The sequence below is a fragment of the Anser brachyrhynchus genome (assembly GCF_964034855.1).
Source record: "Anser brachyrhynchus genome assembly, chromosome: 5".
NCBI classification, from domain to species: domain Eukaryota; kingdom Metazoa; phylum Chordata; class Aves; order Anseriformes; family Anatidae; genus Anser; species Anser brachyrhynchus.
Genome location: NC_137699.1, coordinates 42,001,558 through 42,025,979, shown reverse-complemented (window position 1 = coordinate 42,025,979; position 24,422 = coordinate 42,001,558). Strand labels below are relative to the sequence as shown.

The window sequence follows — 24,422 nt, the reverse complement described above, 5'->3', positions numbered from 1 at the left end:
GAAGTCTATCCAGTGAGCATTCTGCTGGCAAACATTTCCCAAATTCATCGTGTTGCTGTGCCTTTGACCTCCCCATCGCGAAAAAGACTTCTATCAAATATTACCATAAGCATCTGTTTCTTTCTCCTCCAGTCTCATTCAATGTAGCTTAACTCAAGCGAAGTTATTTGCATAGGGACAATTCTAGTTAACTCTGTACTCCAATAAGTCTTTTAAAACCAGCGTTGCTCTGAAAACCAAGTAAAACAGATCTAATCCTACAACTGTTCCTCAGTCCTTGCTTGACTAAGCGTGGCCTTCAAATGTTCATGACAATACTTACTTTTAGCTTACAGAAATGTGACTTGGACTGAGAGAAGAAAATTAAGGATATTGTTTTTGACCTGTACAGTTTTACACCGTGTCAAATTTCAGGTTGGTTGGTTGGTTACCCTCTTCCTGGCTGGAGGTGGAGAAGATAAACTTCAATTGTGATAGCCTGGAAGAGGCTGATGTGTTCTGAAAGAGTCAGCATGCCGTTATTTCAGGGATACGTGTAGTAGGTGAGTCTGCAGCAAGCAAAGAGGTAGTATGGGGATAAGTCTGATGTGTTCCCAAAGTTTCCTACAACAGCTGTAAAGGAATGTGCTAGCACAAAGGTTATGAGCATGTAGGGACATTTCCCAAGGACAGGAAATGATTAGCAGAGGAGAAGTGTTATTTTCACTATGCTGCCTAGCCTACAGGGATTTGAGTTCAGCCATTCTCTGCAGCCTGCACCAGTGTAAGGCACCACAGGATAAAAGCTCTATTAAAGTTTGGACATTTTCTTAATTATACCAAGCATATCAATTTCAGTCTCCCGCTCACACCCCAACTCCAGTATTTTGGCTAGGAGGCACACTACAGCATGTGGGCCTCCGGTGACTCAATTCCTCTCTCATCGCTCAGGCTTAAAACTATTCACTTCACCACAGAGGAACAGAGATCAGAGGAGCAAAATAAATTACTAAAAATAAAAGAGTAATGGGGAAGATATGAGAATGCAGAGCATGCCTTTGGGAGAACAAAAGCAATATAGCTTTGAAGTACTTTCTCCATTTCTCCATCTGGCTTAACCATCTCTTTTCCCTCACTCCTGACCACTTCCTTCCCATGTTGCTGCAAATCCTGCAGGTCTCTATGAGACTTGCTTGATCTGCAGCCATTGCTCTGTTTTTTCCCCACCTACTCTGCTCCCAGCCCACATTAACAGCTTTCAATTTGACACTTCCCTGTACACACCGGTATCCTCCTCTTCCGTGACACCTAAGGAAAGGAATGAGACTTTGAAGTGCATAGGTGCCAAGCAATCAAGAGGGAGAGGTACGTCCCAGACCCAACAACCCTCGTCATCACTCTGCCTGTAAGCAAAAAAGCTGGGCTGCTGGCTGATCCAGTAAAAATATACTGCAAGATGATGCCATCATACCTTAAGTACAAACTCCACTGGTAAGAAGAGAGATTAAGAATGCACTAAGTACCTAAGTGAGGGTTAGAAGATGAACAAGGATACATTGAGTTTAGGAAACACGGAGCATGACACAACTTGATTTCATTCACTGTATTGAGATACAGTTGAATAAAAGCCCATCAACCCCAAATTAAAATTTTTCAGACCACTGGTCCAGAGGAGGCAGCCTACTGGTGTAGACTTGACGGCTTTTCTTCAGAATGCAGATTCCAATTTCCTTGTGGGACAGATGTGAAGGAGTTTCTCAGGGAAATACTCATGCTGCTGCAGATGGAGAAATAAGAAACTTCTAATACTTCTGCGGTTCCATTCTCAGTCATAACTGGACCATCACCAATATTTACTTCAGAATGCTGAAATCACCTTTTTGAATAATCCCAACATGAAAATGAAGAGGGAGTTAGGCATATTCTTGGCCATAGAGTCCTCTTGTTCCCATATCCTTCTCCCAGCTGTAGGTTATCAGGTGCAGTCAGAACAAGGATGAATAAAAAAAGACTCCTACAAATAGCTTTTTCTTAGAAGGTCGAGGCTATGAAATCAGTCCAGTATCACCCACAATCCTACGAGCAGAGTCCCAGCAAAAAAGAAAGCAGGAGGGTTGGGAACAGAAGGACCCTTATCCTGGCTCAGAGTCCTGGCATTCATGGCTTGGCTGGAGAGCTTAGAATCGAGGAGCTCCATAATCATCTGGCATCCTCTCAATATTGTATCTGCAAAAGAAAGAGGGAAAACCTATGCAGACAACCTGCTCCATACTGTTCCCCGCCCTGTGCAGCAAAATGCTTACAGGGAGACTGAACAGCAAACAGCTTTGTTCCATTTCTATCTGCAGCTCAGATTGTCAGAGGGAAAAAACATTACTTCTGAGAAAAATGTAAAGACTTCATAAGATCACCCCCAGACTTAACCTCAAACCCTTTAGAGCTCAGGCATCTCAAGAAGTCACCATCCCCAGAAAAGGAAAAAAAAGGTGTTTTTGGTAAGATCTGCGTTAGGCTTTAGGAATAGACCCACTGTGGAGAACGAAACTTTGTCCATTCGACTTGAGATTCATGGGCAAAATGAGTAGGGGCAAAGATGTTTTGAGGGAAAATCTCCTAAGTCACATTCTAGTTTCGGATCGGTTTAAACTCCACGTATTTATAGCAATTTGCCTCCTCATTTCTGACATACTGCTCTCTGTCTGAGTATTACCAGACTCTCCACTGTTAGCACACCTGCCTCGCAGTGTCTCTCCCATCTCTAAAGACTTTGTTTTCTCTCCACATCCCATTTTTTCTCCCTACCATGCTACCAAACATATCTACCCTACTTTGAAACAATTTGGCATAGGTTCTATGCAAGATAAAACTTCTGTGCTGTAATTATGTACAAGAGATATTAAAACACTGTATATGACGAATGTGAGTAAACTCCTCTTACTCTAGGCTTTACAAACACTTTGGAAGGAACAGCAAACAAACTTAAGCAAATGCTGTTACAGTAGATCACTGCTTCTATTGTATATATATATTTAAAGAAATATTAAAGCAAGCCAATACTTGCACATATGGGAAAAATCTGTTGCTTTGAAATTGCTGCACTAGTGTCTTTCCAAGTTGGTTTGATTTTTAGCTAAAAAGCAAATTCAGTTTTTTAGTGGAGGGTACACAAAGTTTCCAGATAGAACACGGAACAGGAATGTTTCCTCAAAAATCTGTAGAATGCACTTGCCTGATAGCCTTGCTGCTGCTGCTGCTAAGCAGAACTGGACTATGGAAACACTGGCCTCAAGGAAACTAATTTTCCAGATAAAAGCAAGTGAACATGGAGGCTGCAATAAAAGTGGGTCTGCAACTAGTCTCTTCCCAGATGCAGCTATACATCTACTTTTGTGTGAACACTAGGCCCTTTAGTACAACCTGTGCTATAGACAGTGCAGGAGAGAAATACATGGCAACAGAGTCCTTGTCAGACAATGATTGTGCCCAGCATCGACATCAGAGGTCCCTTACCTGTGCCTGGAAATATACATTATAGGCACTCCTGGGATTTTTCGTATTCTCCTCTTGAGCTCTTTATCCACTGTGGCCACGATGTAGCACTTGTGCTGAAAAGAAGAAGCAAGTCAGATTCGTTACTAGTGAAATGGCAAACATAGACAAAGCCAAGCAAAAGCTCAGTTCAGTTAGCTCAGTAAACATAAGAGGGCTGCTAGTGCCTAGTGAGGCATTTCTAGGACTTGGTTATTCCGTAGGCATAACATCCTTCTGCTCACCAAAACAGATTCCGAGAAACATTTAAAGGCTGTCTAGCCTTTCCAGCAGACAACTTTCCCATCCTGGATGCTTCTTGATGTTGTTCTATACAAGAATGTTTAGGGAAGACTAGATACTCCTCCAAAGAAAGTTGTGCTAAGGACTGAAACTGCCCCTTTACAAGACTTTACAGTTACTCTGCATAAAAGTTAAGTCATCAGTAACTAGCACGGTTCAAGATTTTTGGTGTGTTAATACAGTATAGGAATTTTCAGAAACATTAGTACCTGAGTGACTCTTTGTACCAAGCAGTCATCAGCATAGGTTCCTTTGTGCGTACACGGCAAGCGTTCAAACCGAGGGTCCTTGGCAATTCTGTGGGGATACGTACATCCAGCATCACGGCAATCAGACCAGTAGAAGTGTACAGTAATACCATATAGAGGAACACAAATACTTCTTTCTGTGATATGCAGCATGTTATACTCAAAACAAGGGCTTAAGGTATGGAGCAAATGGTACAGTTCAGCCAACTGAAATGAGGAGCAAAAAAAGCAGGCGATTTGTCTGGCTAAGTATTTCTTAGTACTTGTTAGTTGGGTTCCAAGATCCCCACAATGTTAAGCTCTTGCTGAACCTGTAATACTGATCTCATAAACCCAGAGAAACAAAACCCAGTTCAAGCCCTAAAATCCTTCTAGTAAAATATCACCATCATGGCAAGCCCTTTTCATTTCTTTACATCAAAATGCTAAGTTCTAGAAACAGACAGGAACACCCTGCACGTACCTTAATGCCACACGATACCTCTGTCCTAACTTCTCAATTTCAGCCATTACGCAATCTGTGATACATGGAATACCTAAATGCAAAAAAAAAGGCAGCATTAAAAGTCTGTATTAGAACAAAACAGTATTTCTTTACATACCTCTATGGCATTGAGCACGTGCCCCGGAACAGTTATCTGGCATGGAACTCTGTAACATATTTCCAGTTTTGAACTGCTAAGAGCTGGCAAGCGAAGTGATGAAATGTAAAACCACTGAGGAGTAGTCTCACAATGCCACAGATATTTTTTAACCTACTAATGCTTTACTTTTGTTGAGATCAGCGTTTAAGACCACTGTCTGATTGAAACCAAGGCCGGTTCTGGGGTTACCACAGGCCGGTTCCAGAGTTACCACAGGCCACTGAGAATGAGCTCCGTGAGCTCATTACAGCACGTGGCTTTTCAAGACTTCTGTTGTCCTCAGCCAGGGGTGCGAGGCCTGAATGCACTGCAGCGCTACGGGGTCCAGAAGCGCCGCGTGCGGCAGCCACTCACACTTGGCGTAGAGGCAGTCCATCATGGACTGCACCAGGTCCAGCTTGGCTTTGATGGAGAAGTTGATGAAGTTCGTGTCAACCAGGATGTGGTACGGAGGCCCGAGCTGCGTGTTGTACTGGAAGAACAGACAGGACGGATGCTGGGGGCTGCGGGGAAGACGAGGCATTCGCATCAGTCAGCTGTGACCGAGGAGAATGAGAAATCTTACACAAGTGGGCGAAGGAAGGCACTTACACCTCCCGCTCCTTGATGGCGCTCGGGTCCTCCTTCTTCTTCTTGGCGGCGGCTTTCGCCCGCTCCTTCTCGTTGCTGCAAAGAAGCAGGGGCACCGCTGGGGGACGGCGGCACCGGAGGGGCCCGAGCGGGGTCCCGGCGGCACCGGGACCGTCCCCGCCGCCGTCCCCGTCCCCGTCCCGGCACTCACATGCGCTGGTCCCGCAGGCTGATCATGCGCTTCATCACCGCGTACTTCCGCGCCTTCTTCTGCTTCCCCTGCAACGAGACGCGGCCGCCGTGAGCGGGGCGCGGCCCCCCGGTGCCCCCGGTCCCCCCCCCACCTCCCCCTCCCGGTCCCCGCTCACCATGCCGCCACCCCCGCCGCCACCGCCGGTAGTTCCGGCGCCTCCGCCGAGCGTCACCGCGTCCCGCCCCGCCGGGCAGGGCCGGCCCCGCCGTCACTTCCCGGGGAGGCCGCCGGGAGCCGCCGGAGCGGAGCCGGAGCCCTCGGTAACGGCGCTGCCCGGGGGTGGCGGGGCCTCAGCGGGGCGGGGGCTGCGGCACCGGGGGGTGCTGCGCTGGGGGAACCAGCTGGTGGGTGCCAGCCCGGGGTGCGGCGGGAGGGAGGGAGCGAGCCCCGCACCGGGTGCCCCCCGTGCTCCCCCGCTCGGCCCGGGGTTACGGAGGGCTCCTGCCGCCCTCCTGGGCTGGTGCGGTGCGGTGAGGCGCGGCGTGGCCTGGGCTTGCCGTCCGCCGGCCGAGAGCTCGTCCAGGGAAAGCGGCGAGCTGCCGGCACCGTGCTGCTTCGGTTTGAGCTGGCACCCTAAACAAGGAGCCTGGGTGCAGCAGCAGAGCTTTAACCTGACCCTTAACATCTCCTCTGCAGGTGTCGGGGAACGCTCTCAGAGCCCTTGGGCTGGTCTTTGGTGCCTGGGTTGTAGGGCCCCGTGCGGGGAAGGGTGAGGTGGGCCTCGCTGCTCTTACCTCCCTCGTGCGCGTTCCTGGGTTAGCCGGGACCCGTAGCTGCCGGTGTCGGACAGACACAGCCCGTTCTGGTGCGTGGGTCAGAAAAAGTGCCTCTGCGGCCCACGAGCAAGCTTCTTCCTGAAGAGCTTCCTCGGTGGAAACGTGCTTGAGGCTCCAGCAGTGAGGCTGCAGGGAGTTCATTGAGGAAACCACGCTCTTGCCGTCTGGGTAATGGACCAGACCTAACTGCTGGGTGAAAAAGTGAGGTTGGTGGGGCTCTGCCGGCACTGCGGGTGACCTGGGGGGCTCAGGGGGAGGGCATGGCGGAGGAGGAAGGGGGACATCCAGCTGGCTTGCTCTGCTTGGGGAGGAACGCGCAACCCCAGCGACTGCTCAGCTGGGCTGAAAAGCCCTCGGGCAGCTGGCAGAAGCTTCCCATATTTATTTATTTTTCTGTTGCCAGTGTTTCATTGGGATTGTGTGTAAATGCGTGTGTGATAAGTGCCAGCCCTGAAGAGAGAAGGGCAGGTTTGTCTTGTACGGACCTCTGTCATTGCACCTTTTGTCCTTGATGCTGATACTGGAGTCTGCTCCGTGCCTTTTGAGCTGACTCCTCAGTCTGCTGAGCGTGTGTTTTAAAGGGAAGTTCCCATCAGCATTTCTGTTTGTTCTTTTGTGCACACTTTCATTAACTTGAGAAAATACCAAGTCTTTTCACTTGAAGGAGAATTGCCTTGTGTGTGGCATGAGATGTGGTGGTGGATATTGCACGTGTGGATGGAGAGGATGTCCCGCTCAGACGCAAACAGTGCTTTCAGCTTGAATTCTCTGAGGTAGTATCAAACCACTGAAAGGTTTTTAAACCATTTTTCTTCTTAATGTTGGAGTTTCTCAAGGGAGAGAAGAAAAAGAGTTAAATTTATCAGTGCACCAGGAAAACTCCAAGAGGCATAGAAGATTTTTTAGGAGCTTAGTAAATCTGTCCTTTATAGCATGCCCCCAACTGGCCCTGTAGCTGTAGCCCCATAAATGTGCCATCACTGTGTTATAGCTCCCTTCTCTGTACAAACACACTGGTGCTTCTTCCAGGAGATTTCCCTTGAGTTCCTTTGGCTTTGCAGAAATAGTAAAGCAAACAAAATTTATTCCTGTTACTGGCCTTGTTTTCCTTGCTGCCTCGAGAGAAGCAATGGCACTAGTATTGTTTATCTTGTGGTTCCATGCTGTCTCTCCTAATTGTGCAAGTGTTTCTCCTTGAGACAAACCAAAACGAAGCTTTACGAATCCCCATTTTCCCTGCAGATGGCAGGACACCATTGCTTGCCGTGTCCTTGGATCACGATCTGTAAGGTCAATTCAGCAGTTTTTCAGCCCAGCTAGGATGGCACCTTATGTTGCAGCGTTTCTGAGTTAGTTCCCCAGATTGTGGCGGTTCTTAGCGCAGGTTCTATTTTAATTTGGATCTGCATTCTGCTAAGCGAGCGGCAGCCTATCTTGAACACCAGCTACTAGTGGCTAGGATCTTTACCCAATGTTTCCCAGCTGCAAGAGCATCCTTAAAGCTGCTGCCAGCGTGTATGCTTGAGGGAACTTGGTTGTGCCACAGCCTCTTCCTCTCTGCAGGCCTCCTGACTTGGCACCTTGCCTATCGCTTCACGTCGAGATGATTAAAAGGAGAAGCTGCTGGGCTGATTGAAGGAGACAGCTTGCTGGATGCAGGGGGTTATTCCGAAATTCTGCAGCCCCGACCAAGAGGCTTTAGGTGACTTCAGAAACCCTTGTAGTTGAAATTGCAGGTCCTTCCCTCCTCTCTTGAGAGAGGCTGTCGCTTGTAGCATGCTTTTTCAGAAGGGAAAGAGTTACGGGTTGAGGTAGAAATAGTTTGAGTAGGTGAACCCACAGTGTCAGTTCTGCGTTGATGCTTTTTTGGTGACCTGAAGAGCATGGTGCTGTAAGATGCTGGGACGTCTCACAGAGTGCAAAGCCTTGGAAAGTTTCTGTGAAATTCCTCAGCTGTGCAGGGAGGAGGTGCGCACCTTTCACCGCCAAGCCAGGCAGGAGCAGAGGTTCAGCCAGGCACTTGTAGCACAGACAAGTGAGCATTAAAGACTGTATGTTTCAATGACACTTCGGATATATATACTGTGAAAGAACTGAAATATCAAAGAAATCGCTAATCTGTCATTCTAAATATACAGAGATAAGAGTTTATAAACCTAGAGCTTCCTCTAAGAGGATAAATAAGAACTTGTGCCCCTGGGGACTGCAACGTGTTCGTTCAACCAGAGGAAGGGAGAAAATAGCTGAGTGGGTGGGACTTTCCCTGAGGTGAGGGGGAGGAAAAGACAGCGAGAGTCTGACTTCTTCTGCAGCACCATCGAAAACTTGACGGCTTTCCTATGAGTTAGAAAGCTTAGAGCCCGAGTGGAAGCGTGCAAATGCAGGTGGCTCTGTTTGATTGTTGGGATGGAGAGCAATGAGACATCGGAGGAGGAAGGTAGGTGAGCGGGGAGCAAGGAGGCAGCGGCAGCTGATGCCGTGGTGCGGCAGGCAGGAGGAGCACGTCGCTAGCATCCCTGCGGGAGGTGGCACTCTTCAGGGAGCTGCCGTGGTGAGCCTGGGTCCGCTTCATTCTCACTCCTTTACATAATCTGTGTTCTGAATGAGTGGATACCAACTGTGTAGGCTCTGTGGCTTCTCTTCTGGCATACGTCCTGTTTTTTCTGTGGGCTGCATCAATTCTTGCTGTTAGATTTTATTTAAATCTCAGTACTGACAGTAAACTGTAGTTCCGTGGGTTGTGCTGCTGAAATTGAAATGCCTTATGAGCTAAACAGTTTTCTGAAGGCTTAAAACACTGGTGGCAAAAATCTATCTCATCTGCTCAAAGGTCCAAGAGCTTTCAGAGTTTTTTTTTCTTGTTTTCCTCTTTCTGCTTGCCTGTAAGTAGTGCTCTAGACCTAGGAAAAAATAGGTTGTGATAACATGGGGCATTTTGTGGCATTTGCGGCTTTTGGCCTTCAAGTGCTACCTGGTCCTTAGTGCTATTCTTGAATAGCACACAGCTTTCTGGCTGCTCTGGGAAACCCAGGAGCTCAATGAAGCCTACGGGGGCATGTTATGGTGGTGTTTTTTGTTTGTTTGTTTGTTTTTCCAGTATTGAGCTTGCCAGTTTCAGGGTTTCATATGAATTGAGATAGTTACATGGAGGCTGGAGGAATGTTGAAGCCTAGCACCTAATTGACCTTGATATCTTCACAGTACTGTTTCTTTGGATTTGACATCTGGTTATACTTTTGCAGTGCACCTCTCATGTGTTTCTAGTTGCTAGATTTGTCCTCAGCAGCGGAGAGATCTATTTAACTTACATCTCTTTCTTCCTTTTCCAGGGAAGCTAGCAAACTACAGGCTACCAGGAGCAGCATTGCAGAACAACCTTTTTTTTGCAAAGAGGAAGAGATTGCTGTGCTCAGGTCCTCACCTTTCAGCAGTGATTCTGTGATGCAAATTCCAGGAGTTTCATTTTCTGTGATAATCTTCTCTATGGCCTCTTCTTGCTGACGCTTGCCCCAGTGTTGGGCACAAAGAAAAAGGATGCTGAAGAATGGGTACCCTCCTTTTGGTTTTTAGAACATGGGCAGTTGTATAAAGGTACGTGATTGCTCTGACTAAAGAGGGATGGAGTGTACGTGGAGGGCAGCAAAGGGGATTTGTTGGGCTGGAAAGTGATGGCCATTGTGGCAGGATGTGTGTGTGTGCCTCATTTAAGCTTTCTGCATGCTAGCATCCATTGCTGCTGCTGTTGAGATGACCGATGAATAACTCCCCTTTTGTGTTCGTTTAAAAAAAAAAAAAAAGGCAGTTTGAATGCACAATGTAGCTTCTCACTAACTGACTGGTGACATGGTGAGCTATATTGTATGCATCAGTGTATGCCAAATCGTTTGTCTGATTGTCACACACGTTCATTGCTGCTGCTGCTGCTTGTTCCATCTGCCAGCTATGTCCTATCAACCAAAGAGCATGTTGTTGTTCTGGGCGTAGTCTTTTTACTACATGTTTGTTTAGCAGCCCCCCGGTGAGAACTCGATTCTAGATTGGGGTCTCTAAAAATTGCTGTCATCTTAACAGTGTGCAAAACCAAGGTTTTAGCTTGCGTATTGATCAGTGAGAGTTTCAGCTGAGAGGTTCACTTTGCAGAAGGGAGTAGAAAAATACAGGTGGACTGTTTTTTTCAGTTGCATTCGTACTTTCTGTACTAGAGGTGTAGGGTGCAAAAAAAAAATCAGCCCTACCCTAGGAAGACTTTGTTTGTTCTGAACAAATAGGGTTGGTCTTGTCCACAACCCTTTTATTCCATCCCTTTTTTCTAAGGTTGCTGATTGAGGGTCAATTTCTGTCCTTTTTGGTGGTGGCTCTGTTACGCGCTTTCGTGGTAGTGTAGAAACTTGTGACTTGCTTCCTATAGGTGTGAGAGTTTGGATGAGTGGCTTTCAGATGTTGTTGTTGAACTTGGTGATCCTGCAAAAAGTAGCCCCTTATTGCAGAACCCAGAGCACACTGTCACTGGTTTCTGAGGATAGTATGTTGTCCTTTTAGATCCCTGAATTCATAATGGTGACAGAACTGTTCCTTGTAGCATGCTGTGCTGTTTGTGTATTTCAGTCTTTCGGAATAATGCCTTAGGGATGTCGTTGGAGAGGAAAATAGATTATAGGTATTTGTCTGAGGAATCATAGATTAAATTTAGGCCAATGTGTGTGAGGAAGAGTCATTGGACTGGACTTGGCCTATTTTGTGTTCTAGATGCAGCTGTGATCCTCGGCTGTGTGTCTCACCGAAGGGACCTGATGTTTTACATTATTGGTAAGTGAAGGAAAGGCTGCCACTGTATTTGCTGACCTCTCCATAGGCCTTAGAGGAATTTCTTGAAAGCCCCGGCTTTCACGTTAGCTTAGAGTCTACCTAACAAACATGAAGTTATTGTCACCCTGCATTGTGCCTTCCACCTGGCAGACTTGCCCCTTCTCCATTCTTCTTGTTCCCAAAGTCCTTCCATCAACCTCACTTGTAAGCCATTCCCTTACTCTTTCTCTTGAGAGCCAGTGCAGGGTTGTTGCCTCCATGATGCTTCTTAATCCAGTCTTAATGTGATGTGCAGGGGTTGTGTGGTTATCTGACTGTTTCCCGTAAAGGAATCTTTGTAGTTTTAATTTGCAACTCAGAGGGAATTTCATGCTTCTGTTGGGGCATCTGCTGGCCATAGCTGAGACTCGGTACCACCTTTACATACTTCTCCTCTAGTTGCAGTCATTTGCAGTGTTTCAGGGGACTTGTTGTTCTCTAACCTAACTTCTAGCATAACACAAGCCATAAATGTTTGCACAATAGCTTCTGCCTTAAACATCTAATTCGCAGTTGACTAGAATGTCATTAATAAATGACATCGTCTTGGGCTGATGAAGATGGGACCTCAGTGCCAGACTCAGACGTGCTAGTGCAACCATCCTCTGTTCTCTCCTTGCTGCAGGTGGGATCACAGTATTTGTGGTAGCCTTCTTCTTCACCATTAAGTTCCTCTTTGAGCTTGCCGCACGTATAGTCAGCTTCCTTCAGCATGAGGACCGGGAACGCCGAGGGGAGCGAACTATTTATGACTACGTGCGAGGCAACTACTTGGATCCCCGGTCCTGCAAAATCTCCTGGGATTGGAAGGACCCCCACGAGGTGGGCCATAGCATGGCCTTCCGAGTGCACGTAAGGGAATATTTCTGTTTCCACGTACCTTTGGGGGCAGGGACAGAGGTCTGAGTTAGGGGTGGGCACTTCAGTTTATTTTTGAGGGTGGGGGACAGGGGAGAAACAAGCTGGATGTAACTTAAGAGTAGGAAAGCTATCTGTTCATGTCTTCTGCTCCCCTCAGTCCCAAAAGGCCAAATTTGGGGGAATGGAACAAGTATACAAATGAGATTGGTGAGGGGCCTGAACACTGAGGGTTTGGAGCTCTGTGGAGAAAGTTTGAGCAGGCTTTGTTGGGCTCGTGTGCTTTCTGCCCCACCTTCCCCACTCAGAAGGGTGTTGAAGTAAGAAGAAAGGTTCAGCTAGGTTGCCGCACCCATCCCTCTTGGGGAGGTGAGAAAACCCTTCTGCTTCTGGCGTTTGAGGAGCAGTTCTAACGCCTGGACAGGCAGTGAAAAAGAGCTGAAAGGAAAGGGACTTGTTCTGTTCCCGCTATTTAAATTTACCCCCTTCACCTCACTGACTCTCACTCATGGCAGCTCCAGCAATCTGCCGGTGCACATCATTCTCATCTCCTATTTGCTTAGTCCCTAATTCATCAGCAGTAGCTGTTGCACACACTGGTTCCTCTCCCTGTCAGCCAATACACGTACTCCGTCAGGCTCTGTACCCCCCCACTGTTTAGTAGCAGGGAACAATGGTATCTTTCTGCTGATGGCAGGAAGGATTTACCCCGCAGGCCGCAAGCTCTTGTTTTCAAGAGCTGCGCACTTAGGATTTCAAGATGTAATTCTTTTAATGCAAGAAAGTAGTGGTTAAGGTGTGCCAAAACTGTCAGCTGGATAACTTGTGATTGAGCTGACCGATTGTGTCTAACAAGTTTTTTTTCATGCTGATGCTTCTTATCAGCATGGTAAGAAGCTCCTTAAGGTCAGCATCTTCAATATGTTGTTTTCTGTAATAACTCAGTGAGAGCTTCTACAGAGCTTAGCTGGGCACAAATGGACAAGACAGACTTGTTTCTCTGAAAGGACATGGCTTTGTTTTTTTTCTTTGGGCAGTGTGTTCTCTTGTTTTTTCTTCTGATACACACTAACAGTGCAGAGAAGAAATGCCTGGAGGCATTTTCTTTTTGAGTCACTCATTTGAACCCTGGTAAAAAAAGAGAGAATGAGGTTGTTCAATGCCCCTTTGTGTCCTGTTGGTTCCGGAGAACATGGCCTGTGTGACAGAGCTGGCTGTTTCTATTCCTGTGCTGAGCTAGGGGTCTTGCCCTTGTTGTCCCTTTGTTGCAAGGTGACTTGCTTTCTGTGCACTGTGTATTTTTGCTGACTTGGATTTCTCCATTTCCCATGCAGTTATTCTATAAAAACGGGCAGCCTTTCCCAGCTCACCGGCCTCTGGGGCTGCGAGTTCACATCTGCCATGTGGAGCTAGCAATTGATATTCCTGTAACCCAGGAAGTTCTTCAGGAGCCTAATTCCAATGTGGTGAAAGTGGCCTTCACTGTGCGCAGGGCTGGGAGATACGAGATCTCCATAAAACTCGGTGGCTTGAATGTGGCCTACAGCCCCTACTACAAGGTGTTTCAGCCAGGTAAGGTCTAGGTGGCCCTGTAATGATTCAAAAAGTTGATATGGAAATATTGGAGGCAGTTAGGTGTACATATTTCCAAATAAAATAGATAAGTGACAGGGAAAGGGTTACCCTTCACCGTTATCTTCTTGCCATGTGTAAATCTCAGCAATAACCTGTGATTAAAGCATACTTGTGACAACCAGTACGTGACAAAACAGAAGCTGCCTTACAGAATAAGTCATTAGTGCTTCTTAAACTCCCTAACTATTTGTGGCATGTTCTCAGTTTTGTAATAATTTCTTCGTGATCCATCTAGTACTCAGAGAATGCCTTTTGTGAAAGTAACCTGAACTGGAAATGCTGTCTTGATTTGATTCCTTTCCTTGCTTGAATACCCCACTCTATTCCTTTAAGCTTCTGGAACAGTTGCTACCTTTGAGTATACGCTTCTTTAAAAAGATTTCCTTTTTATCCTTTTTAATTTTTTTCCTTCTACTTTTGCTTTTTGACCCCCATCAGCATCTTTTATGTTTCAGACACATTTTCACTGAAGGTACCTCCATTAAATTGCATTGTGAATAGATACAAAGCTTGCTAGGATACCCCTTCAGAAAGGGGGAGCTCAGATTTAATTCGGGTATTCTTCAGGCTAAAGTTTGTTTGATAAACTGAATTTGCAGGTTTTCTTGGATGTCAGCTGGCTTGTCCTTTGTGTTTGCAGTGAAAGCAAGTTCTAGAGGTGAAGGTTAGAATGGAGGACAGGATTTACTTCAGAGGGCTGGTAATTGGGCTTGCTTTATCAGTATTGAGATTCTGACCCAAGGTGACCCCGGTACACCATGCTGTGCATTTTAGTGCTCAGATATGTTGATTTTTTGAATGTCAAGGCATAGAATATGTGGAGGTTTTTTTATCCATTTTCAAGGGGATTGTGCCCCCAGTTGCTTTTCCTTTGTTCTTTGTAGCTGCACTTGGCACTCTGGCTCTAAACTGTTGTTGTCTACTTCAGGGATGGTGGTTCCCTCCAAAACCAAAATCGTTTGCCATTTCTCCACTCTGGTGCTGACCTGTGGACAGCAGCACACCCTACAGATAGTTCCCAGAGATGAATATGACAATCCCACCAGCAATTCCGTGTCCCTGATAGATGAGCACAATTACAGCCTCTCCATCCGTGAGGTGAGTGCAGCCCCATCCCTGGCTGATTGCTTCTGGGTGAGCTGAGAGAATTGCCCTCTTTATTGTGTGTTTTCTGTTTAGCTGGGTCCTCAAGAAGAAGAGAACTCTGACGTTGTGTTTGAGAAGTCTGTGGTGTCCAACCGGCAGACTTGCCAAGTGTTCTTCCGACTCACGTTGCACTGTAGGGGATGTTTCCATGCCTGCATCTCCTACCAGAACCAGCCCATAAGCAATGGTGATTTTGACATCATTGTTCTAAGTGGTGAGTCAAGAGCTGCTCAGTATTCATTCTCTGAGTGTTCTCTTGCAGGATGCTACACACGTTGGTGTAGCAGAGCTGAATGTAGCATCTCTGCAGGCCAACCATGCTTAATCGCTCAAGGAATGCCTATTCATTTTTAAAATGCTAAATTAATTTGTTGCTGACAAGGGAGATCTCTGAAGGCTGATGTTCTACTCCCTCATCAGATAAAACCACGCATGCCTTGATACCTATCTCGGGGGGGGTTTACCTCTGAAATTAGGCAGTTTGTGCTGCTTGCTAGTCCTTGGCATCTGAGCCATACAGAAAGTGAGCTAGCAGTGTATTGTATATTGACCTGTATGGATGAAGATCACCATATGAAACCTATGTGCTTTTTTGTTGTTTTTTTTTTTTTTTAAACTAGTCATCTGAAGCCAAGACAGACAAACTGCTACCTTGTAATCTTTGCATACCACTCCTGTGTTCTCTTTATCAGAGTTTCTCTTCACCAGGTTTTCCCCTGGATGTGTAGCCTTCTGTTTTTTTAAATCATAATTTACTAGTTTGTTGTGTTCTGTGGATTCTTTACTTCTTGGTTCTGGGCTGCATTAAGATTTGCACAACTCTTATCCATTTCCTTCAGAGAATGAAAAGAATATTGTAGAACGCAACGTGTCCACCTCAGGTGTCAGCATTTACTTTGAAGCCTACCTTTATGAAGCTTCTAGTTACGCCAACACCCAGTGGCACCTTCCACCAACACACCTGAGCTCCTCCCAGCGCCGTCCTTCTACCGCAACCGAGGATGAAGATGAAGATTCTCCCTCTGACAGCCAAACTCCCGAGAAAGTGAAGAAACCTAAAAAAGTGTATTGCTATGTGTCTCCTAAGGTAAGACCACAGAAGTACCAATCCTGAGTGCATGTTCAAGGAACACAACGACTGAAGAGCTTATGAAGACCCTATGCATTGGCTCCAGATTTACATGCCTCAAATTTGGCTAAAAAAGTTTTGCCTGTGGGTAGACAGCAAACTGAGATTAATATTAAAATGCTTCCCGTAGCTTTAGGAAACAGTGTTTTTCTAGGTCTCATTCAAGCCTATTAGGAATCTTGTCACTGATTATTCAATAGACTTCCTTTTTGCCTTTCCTTTGCTCTGGTCAGGTCAGACTAGCAATTCCCTTTCTCAGTTTTTGATACCTCCAGACCTGAACTTAGAGGAAGACACTTATTGGATTTTATGGATTTGTCTTTCCTACTTCTTGAATGTTGCAGGGAAAATAAAAGAAAAAAGTGGTCAGAGTATGAAGGCTAGATGTATAAGTAGAAGGAACATGATTCAAGCAAGTCGAGGGAAGCTGAAGATTCTGTTGTAATAAGAATTTTAGCAGAAACAATTACCCCTTCTTATTGTCTCTGAATATTCAGGGAAACTAGAAAGAAAATTCCACTAAATCCTACTAATAAATTCACTTTGTTGATCTATTAATCTGAACGCATTCTGGAAAATGTGATAAAAGGCTAATCCAGAAATTCTTTTCCTGACAAAGAGAGAGGATTATGAAACAGTTGTAGGATGGAGGATGTTGCTAGAGATTTCTAGATCTCTGCAGCATTCAACACTGAGAACTGACATTGAGTTGCTCGGTCCTCATGAGGTCAGCATCCTTTCATCCTTGTGGGGTCATTCTGGAATTTTGTAGTCTTTTCTGTTGCATTACTTGGTAAAGAAGATCCCCAGAAGTGGGTACTATTGCAGGTTCCCTTTAGATGACAAAGTTATCGATGTGTTTCTGATGTTTGCATAATTGTTTCCCTGGATTTCTCTCTATATACCTAGAGCATCTGTCCTGTGCAATAGCTAACTGTTACTATGCTGTCATTTAAGGTGTTTCTGCTCATAATTGCTGAGTGGAGAAATGCCACTCAACATTTTTTCCAGTCACTGCAGCTAGAACAGACTTGTGCAGAAAATTAGTCTTGTGTTTTCTCTAAAGATGCTAAAATTTCATCTTAGCTTGCTCTCCAGAAGGCAACGGTTCCACAATTAGTAGCCATTTGTTCTGGCAAAAATACACTCTAAAAGAAACTTCTCCGGATCTCCTGGATTTAGCAATTACAAGTGCTTTTTGAAAATTGTTTGAATTGGTTGTGAAAATTAAGGGATTAAGGAAGTAATAGCAAGAGTTCTGGTAGAGAGAATCTGACTTTTTCCAGAATGTTTTTGTCAGTGCATTAGAATCTTGTCCTGAATTCAGCCTCTCAAGTGTACTTAATTTTTACCCTCCAATTAGACTGGTGATGTTCTACTGAGCACAGTGGCTTGCTGCTGTATAACCTGTATCTTGCTAGTATTCCACATGCATCATAAGTGTGCGTGGTACAGTCTTACTAACAAGTTGCTTAGTTCTGCATGCTGTTGCTAACTTTAAGGGTTTTTTATATATTATACCAGAGGAAGATGTCACCAGACTTTTCCAAAACCTGTCCCTGGGGTTAGAGGGAAGTCTTAACTTCCATGTTTGTCCTGTGCCTCAAGTGTTTCAGGGAATACCCTTAATGGATGTGTGACTGTTAACATTTTCTTCTTCTTGTGGTTACTCAGCAATTCTCAGTGAAAGAATTCTACCTGAAGATCATTCCATGGCGCCTTTTCACCTTTAGAGTATGTCCTGGCACAAAGGTGAGTCTCTTTCCACAAGAGGTGGTCCCCGTAACTGAGAGTCTGTCTGTTTTTGTTTTCCCTTTGAAGAGAAGGGCTTCCACCCACAGAGCACATTTTGTTGCATAAAATTCAGATTCTGGAATGCTGTAACAGTGCCTAAATTCAGCTAATATTTATGAGGAGGAGCCAGTTGTCTTACTCCTTTCTGCTTTTTGTTCCAGTTCTGGGCAAAAATCTTGATTCCTTTTGCATTTCTGTTGTTTGTTTTCTTCATAACCATGCTAAAATGCTGTGACTGTGTCCAGTGAAGCCTGTAGGCTAGGGAATGAGGTTTGAAGCAGCCTCCCAACTGGAGTCCAGATGCTTCGAAGTAGTGTTCCTGTTAACTGCGTCTGCATGGGTGAGCAGAGAGAGTCTGAGAGCGCAGGTGGTCTTGCTCTGTCTGCTGTACGCGTTGTGCCTTTTACGTGATGTATTAAACCCTTTCTTGCATCTTTTTGCTGCTAGTTTTCATACCTTGGTCCTGACCCTGTGCACAAACTACTGACGCTGGTGGTGGATGATGGGATCCAACCCCCTGTGGAGCTCAGCTGCAAGGAAAGGAACATCTTGGCAGCCACTTTTATTCGCTCTCTGCATAAAAATATAGGTAAAGGGCTGGGGGGTGGGTAAAATAGTTGAGGAGTTAGCGCTTGTCTGCTAGTTTTGTTTGGGAATGAAGACTGTGAGCACTGAACAACCTGTGATGGGAACTCCTGATTCTTGGAGTCTCACCTTCTGTTACTGGTGGTGCTTCCAGGGAATGTATTTCATCACGTTCAGCTGTTGATGTTTGGCTTTTCTGTCATGCTCTTTAAAAGTACGCCTGTAAGTATTTGAGTGTCATCGAGAATAACTGCAAACTGCCTTTAGAGTTCTGTCCCAGGTGTTGCTGTAACAAATTCAGCCTTGGACTGTAAAGCTGACCTGTACAGTTAGGTTTAGAAATGCCTTCTATAGATGTTTGAAGTGTTGGCAGTTCAGGCCTGACACAAACTGTCATTCTTCACAGGAGGCTCAGAGACCTTCCAGGACAAAGTGAACTTCTTTCAGCGAGAGCTGCGTCAGGTGCATATGAAAAGACCTCATTCGAAGGTCACGCTGAAGGTCAGCCGTCACTGTCTGCTGGAGTCGGTGAGTGTATAGGTCACTTCACTAACACCCAGTGCTTTCTCCATCCTTGTCTTCATCTCAGTGCCTAAAGAAACCCAAACTGATATGTGCCAGGGCAACCAGGTTAAAAATGATTAGTCCTTCTGTTTCAAGGCGGATGCCATTAGGCAGCTGGACACTGGAAAAAGAAGAAAGTCTTAAGGTAGCTCGTTTGTGTTCAGGTTTGGTAACAAGTGGGATGCTATGTTCCTCCTCAATGCCCAGTAAGATGAGGTCAATTTCTTAAGTAATGGGGAAACTTCAGCTCTGATAATTTATTTTTTTTAAGGAACTTGTCAGAGTAAAGCAGGCCCTGAGAGATGTCTAGAGTAAATGCTTGCATAGCCTGTAAATGTAGGAATTCTGCTGGTCCTATTCTGTCCTCATTTTACACTGGGACCTGAGGCTCTGAGAGAGGCAGTTTATCTGGACTAGAATTGAGGACAGAAGCTGGAGTTCCTGAGTCCTTGCCTACTGTTTTTCTGCTACAGAGCTATTCAGTGAGGTGAGCTCTCATGTCAGGTATTAGTTAGCTGCACACATGGAACTATTGCATTGATAGCAGTGGTTCAGTGTGACAATAAAATACTGTGTAGAGTCCTTGTGTCGAGTCTTCACTGAACCTGACCTGAACTGATACATTCATATAATACAGTGCTTAACTGACATTCTAAGTACTGCGTACACAGAGCAGGCAGTTATCCTGAATTATTGTTTCCACATGTGTCTCCTAACAGAAATGTTATAAAGATGGAAAAACATTTCTGGGGAAAGCAGGACTGGCTGGGATTTCCCTTGATTTACACTCAGTAAATCTGTGTTTTGGAATATTTTCTGCACGTACAAGCTTGCAGTGTTTACAAGATTAAGTTTCAGTTAATAGCTTGATAGAAAATGACTTCATTTCTAACAGTATTTCCATGACTATTTTTCTTGCTATTTTGGAAATTCCTGCACTGTCATTAGCAGTGGTGTTACAGCCTAGTAAGACGAAACAAATTCAGTGCCATAATAATGAATGTAAGCTTTAATGTACAAGGTTGACAGGCACAAAAAACGTGACCAGTGTGTTTAGCCCAAAGCAGTGACTAGCATGATGCTCTAATCTATTTGAAGATGAACTAAGCCAAAGCTAACAGTATGATTGAGGACAGCTGTGTAGCGTTTTTTTTTCTTTAATTGGAATCCAGAATCGGGACAAAGGAAGTTCTCGACACTTGGAAGACTGTTACTTTTTTGCTTCGTGACTTGCTTTAAGTATGAACTCAGTGAACCCTTCAAGCTATTTTTCTAATGCTCTCTGAAAGGTTCCTTTTTTAAATCTGACTCGTGGGCTGAAAGTGCTTTACAGAAATTGCTCCTACCCACAGGCATTTTAATGCTTCAAACAATACTGCAGCCTTGAGAGGGATATATCTGGGTTGTGCTACGACTATTGTTAAACCTCATACTGGTTCTGAGATGAGTTGTATTTATGTGCATAATGCTTCTCTGCTTCTCTTAATAGAAAACGAGGAATTGGCTTCTATGGCTTTCGACAATTAAGAATTAGACCTTAGCAGTTCCTAATTCTCAGTTTTATACTTTAGAGTACTAGATTGTGTTTCCTGTGTACTGTGTTGCTTAAATTGCCCATCCACATGAGCAGGATTTCGTATTGGTTGCAGGATGCCAAGCAGTAACAGCTGTTGCTATTTTACTTTTTTCTTCTTTTCAGTCTTTTAAAGCAACGCGAAATTTTTCTGTTTCTGACTGGAGCAAAAACTTCGAAGTGATTTTTCAAGATGAAGAAGGTGAGTTATCGTGTGAACTTATTTGAGGAGGAAGTGAAGGGAATGACAGTGGAGTTCTTAGTCTGAAATTCTGTTTTCTTGTAGCATGTCTGTCCTTTATGGCTTTCCAGCTCTCACTTTCTCACAGATGTTAGTGAATTATCCTTCTGGTGCCGTCTATCCCTACCCTACATAGGGACCTGAAGCTCCCTAAAAAAGTAAAAATGTGTCTATCAGGACTCTGTTTGGGAGCAGAACATAGTGTTCTGGCGTCCCTGTCTACTGCTTTCTTTTTGCTACAGAGCTGTTCATTGAGATGAGCTCTCATCTCAGGTAACACTGAGCTGCATGCACGAAACTCTTGATGACCCCTGAATGACTAACTTGTTTTATCTTGTAGCTTTGGATTGGGGAGGTCCACGCAGAGAGTGGTTTGAGCTCATCTGTAAGGCATTATTTGATACCTCCAGTCAACTCTTCACCCGCTTTAGTGATAACAACCAGGCCTTGGTGAGTCTGCAGTTTCCTATGTTGAATAGTCAAATCAAAACTCTGTACATTGGCTTGCTGCTGGCTAAATAATACTGCTGCTAAGTTGAGAAGTGTGCAACCTGATGCATTTATAGGAGGCCTGCCCAGTCACTTTCATTGCCTTTCTCAAAGCTTTGCTGAATGATCTTAACCCATTGAAATGCAAAAGAACTGGTTGGAGGAACAGCAGAGGGTTGCCAGTGCCAGTGAACATAGGGACTCCAAGTGTGTAATAATTCAAGTACATTTTTAAGACAGGTCAGACAGAAGCTTTAACTACTATGGTCATAGTGAGAGAACATTTGGACAGCTAACAAGGCCAAGTACTCACCCCTGCGAGGGATGGAAGAAGGAATCGAGCAGTGAATCAGTGACAATATGGAGAGATGGCTCCTGGTAGAGCTTGTAGGAGTGGCACATCCAGTATTGTCTTAGCTCAGAAGTGGGTGGTTGAAAATGATCAGAGGCTGCTAGCTTTAGTCAAAAGGAATGTTCTTTTAGTTAGGATGAACTTCTTAGCCAGACCTCTCAAGTCTTAAGTACCAATAGTTTTACCACCATCCCAGTCAGCAGGGAAGGCTGGATTTCTGGAGAAGAGGAGGTGGCATCAGAGTGTCTAGAGGTTTTGTTGGGTCTGAATGTTTCAGAATCCATTTCTGCTCTCACACAGCCTCTGACCTGTGGATGTGAACCACTTTGTATTCTTCATAGGCAGGCTCAGGCATTTCATTCTATTGCTTGGCTCTGAGGATATTACCCTGAAGTTCTTTGGACACCTGAGAAATGCAACTTGGAGTGGTCCCATACCTACTGTTTGTGCTAGCCTTGTCTGGTACTCAAGTATTTCGTTTTGTTTTCTCTTTACAGGTGCATCCAAATCCAGTGCGTCCCACGTGCGTACGACTCAAACTGTATGAATTCGCAGGCCGCCTGGTAGGAAAGTGTCTTTATGAGTCATCCCTGGGAGGTGCTTACAAACAGCTGGTGCGAGCTCGCTTCACGAGATCCTTCCTGGCTCAGATCATAGGGCTCCGTATGCATTACAAGGTAAAGCTTCCCAGCATTGTATGAAGACTTGGTCTGGGGAAAGGATGAATATCAGTGTGGTTGAAAAATATTCAAAGTCCTCACTAGCAATGTACGTAATTTTTCCCCTGCCTCTTCTTTCTTACATTCCTTCCTCCTTTTTTTTTTTTTTCCCATTCAGTATTTTGAAACAGATGACCCAGAATTCTATAAATCAAAAGTTTGTTTCATACTGAACAATGATGTGAGTGAGATGGATCTAGTCTTCGCTGAAGAGAAGTATAGTAAAACGGGACAGCTGGAGAAGGTGAGGAGGCAGTTCCTAAAGGTGGGACAATTTAATCCCTTCTACCTGTACCAGAGGGGGCTGAGAATTGTGTACTCCAGAAAACTGAGCTTACTGTAGGTGGTAGCAAGGAGGATTTATTTTTTGTGGGAGTTCAGGTTTGAGGAATGCTGCTGGTCACACTCATGTCAAATGTTCTCCTGTTTTCAGGTGGTTGAACTGGTGACAGGAGGAGCTCAAGTACCAGTAACCAATGAAAATAAAATTTTTTACCTGAATCTGCTTGCACAGTACAGGCTGGCCAATCAGGTTAGGGAGGAGGTAGATCACTTCCTGAAAGGTAACATGCTCTCTGCTTCCCTCTCTTTTCTGCCTTTATGTCCTAGGGGCTAGCACTTGATTGCTCTTCTCTCTTTTTTTCTTCTAGGTCTTAATGAATTAGTTCCTGAGAATCTACTGGCTATTTTTGATGAAAATGAACTTGAGGTAATTGGTGGCTTCCTAAGCATCTCTACCCTTATTTCCCCTCCTCTCTGACAAATGAAGAGCTTTTGGATCTGGAATAAAGCCAAAATGTTTCTTTTCTAAGCATTTTAAGCATTTATAATTTGGACAGTAGCTTTGTTTTCGTTTTCTGGTCTTCTGTCCATCTGACTGCAGTCTCTCGTCTTTCAGTTGCTTATGTGTGGTACTGGAGATATCAGTGTCTGTGACTTCAAGGCACATGCTGTAGTGGTAGGAGGATCTTGGCACTTCCGTGAGAAGGTAGGTGAAAAGCTTTCTCCCTCCTGTTTGCTGTCAGCAATTAGCCCAACTACAGAAGCAGGCAGCTTAAACTGGGAACAGCTTTCTTGGTTGGAAATCAGGCTTACGGAAGGACAAACTGGGAGATCTGGGAGTCAAGAGCATGACTACAAGCATTATGAAATAACGTTCCCCCAGAGTGTTAACCTTCAGCCTTGCTGAGTAGAGATTCTTAATCAGTTGGAAGAAGGAAAAATCCAGCAGCCATGTTCTTTTTAAGAAGAGCCAACAAAGCCCTAATTAAATGCAGTACAGCAGGACATCAAGAAGAAATGGTGGGAATTATTGCTAGTGAAGACTTTCATGATAGTGTACTTATCTCTAAGGGATGCTTTAAGATCATGATTGCAGCCCACATGGAGCGTTTGGAGTTCAGTGCTGTGGTAAAGACTACTGATGTAGTAGCCTAAATTTGTGCCTTGTAATTGTTCCCATCCCTCCCTGCCTTTCCCGGTGGGAGGAGTATGGGAATGGAAGCAGCTTCATTTAGAAAAAAAAAGGAAACTGCCAAAACACCCAGGCTGAAGAGAGACTGGGAGTACAACGTTCTAGCTGTAAACACTGGGATGGCTCCACCTTCCTGCAAAAGTATCAGAGGATGTGGAAAAGCAAAAGGTTAGCATAGTGCAAGAAGCAAATGAGCTTTCCATTGTAAACCTACCTGGTTGTCTATACAGGTATTTCTAAAAATAAATAAAATCTTTGGGGAGAGCAGAAGTATTTCAAGGGAAAGGACTTGGTGGGGAAGTAGTGATGTGAGACATCTTTTAAGAAGAAACTATCTAATCCTTGTTTCTGTCACACCTGGTAAAACAGCAAATTGTGACTGTAAGTAAAGCGTTAGCTTGCAAGATCAATTGACTCATCTTCTTGTGACCTGCTCGTATTTTATGTATTTTATATATATTTATGTTATGTATGTTGAATTGCTGACCTTACTTTTACTGTTGCCTAACAGGTCATGAGGTGGTTTTGGACTGTGGTCTCCAGTTTCACACAGGAGGAGCTGGCCAGGCTGTTGCAGTTCACAACTGGTTCATCCCAACTGCCCCCGGGAGGGTTTGCTGCACTCTCTCCATCTTTTCAGATCATTGCGGCTCCAACTCACAGTACTTTGCCAACAGCCCACACTTGGTAAGTGTCCTGGAGGAGTAAGATTTTCTG

The 24,422-nt window shown here is 45.0% G+C and overlaps 2 protein-coding genes across 4 annotated transcripts in view; one reads left to right on the top strand and one right to left on the bottom strand.

Annotated features, from left to right (window-relative positions):
* Positions 1-1,567: 1,567 nt before the first annotated feature.
* Positions 1,568-5,730, bottom strand: FCF1 (FCF1 rRNA-processing protein). The gene is made up of 8 exons (XM_080595528.1): positions 5,641-5,730; positions 5,484-5,551; positions 5,294-5,368; positions 5,057-5,205; positions 4,522-4,594; positions 4,020-4,107; positions 3,490-3,584; positions 1,568-2,205 (listed from the first exon to the last, which is right to left on the bottom strand). The coding sequence occupies exons 1-8, from the start codon at positions 5,641-5,643 to the stop codon at positions 2,157-2,159; spliced, it is 600 nt and encodes a 199-aa protein (XP_080451654.1). The 5' UTR covers positions 5,644-5,730; the 3' UTR covers positions 1,568-2,156.
* AREL1 (apoptosis resistant E3 ubiquitin protein ligase 1) overlaps positions 5,646-24,422 on the top strand; it is a 22,110-nt gene continuing 3,333 nt past the window's right edge. The window contains exons 1-19 of one of the 3 annotated variants that reach the window (XM_080595516.1): positions 5,646-5,785; positions 9,631-9,892; positions 11,048-11,107; positions 11,772-11,998; positions 13,339-13,576; positions 14,568-14,737; positions 14,819-14,999; positions 15,625-15,872; positions 17,589-17,666; positions 18,156-18,297; positions 18,700-18,821; positions 20,557-20,632; positions 21,012-21,121; positions 22,010-22,189; positions 22,350-22,475; positions 22,665-22,794; positions 22,882-22,940; positions 23,130-23,219; positions 24,217-24,392. In XM_080595516.1, coding sequence (XP_080451642.1) covers positions 11,092-11,107; positions 11,772-11,998; positions 13,339-13,576; positions 14,568-14,737; positions 14,819-14,999; positions 15,625-15,872; positions 17,589-17,666; positions 18,156-18,297; positions 18,700-18,821; positions 20,557-20,632; positions 21,012-21,121; positions 22,010-22,189; positions 22,350-22,475; positions 22,665-22,794; positions 22,882-22,940; positions 23,130-23,219; positions 24,217-24,392 — 2,369 coding nt within the window. In that variant the 5' untranslated portion in view covers positions 5,646-5,785; positions 9,631-9,892; positions 11,048-11,091. Of the gene's footprint in view, positions 5,786-5,879; positions 6,508-8,062; positions 8,739-9,630; positions 9,893-11,047; positions 11,108-11,771; positions 11,999-13,338; positions 13,577-14,567; positions 14,738-14,818; positions 15,000-15,624; positions 15,873-17,588; positions 17,667-18,155; positions 18,298-18,699; positions 18,822-20,556; positions 20,633-21,011; positions 21,122-22,009; positions 22,190-22,349; positions 22,476-22,664; positions 22,795-22,881; positions 22,941-23,129; positions 23,220-24,216; positions 24,393-24,422 lie in introns of those variants that run through there. The other 2 variants (XM_080595517.1, XM_080595518.1) reach the window with 2 other exon arrangements.

Excerpts from the sequence above, each read along its gene's own strand:
- FCF1 (XM_080595528.1), bottom strand. Across the intron at positions 3,585-4,019 it reads TGGTACAAAGAGTCACTCAG|CACAAGTGCTACATCGTGGC; the intron begins GTACTAATGTTT and ends TCTTCTTTTCAG. Across the intron at positions 2,206-3,489 it reads ATGTATATTTCCAGGCACAG|ATACAATATTGAGAGGATGC; the intron begins GTAAGGGACCTC and ends TTTCTTTTGCAG.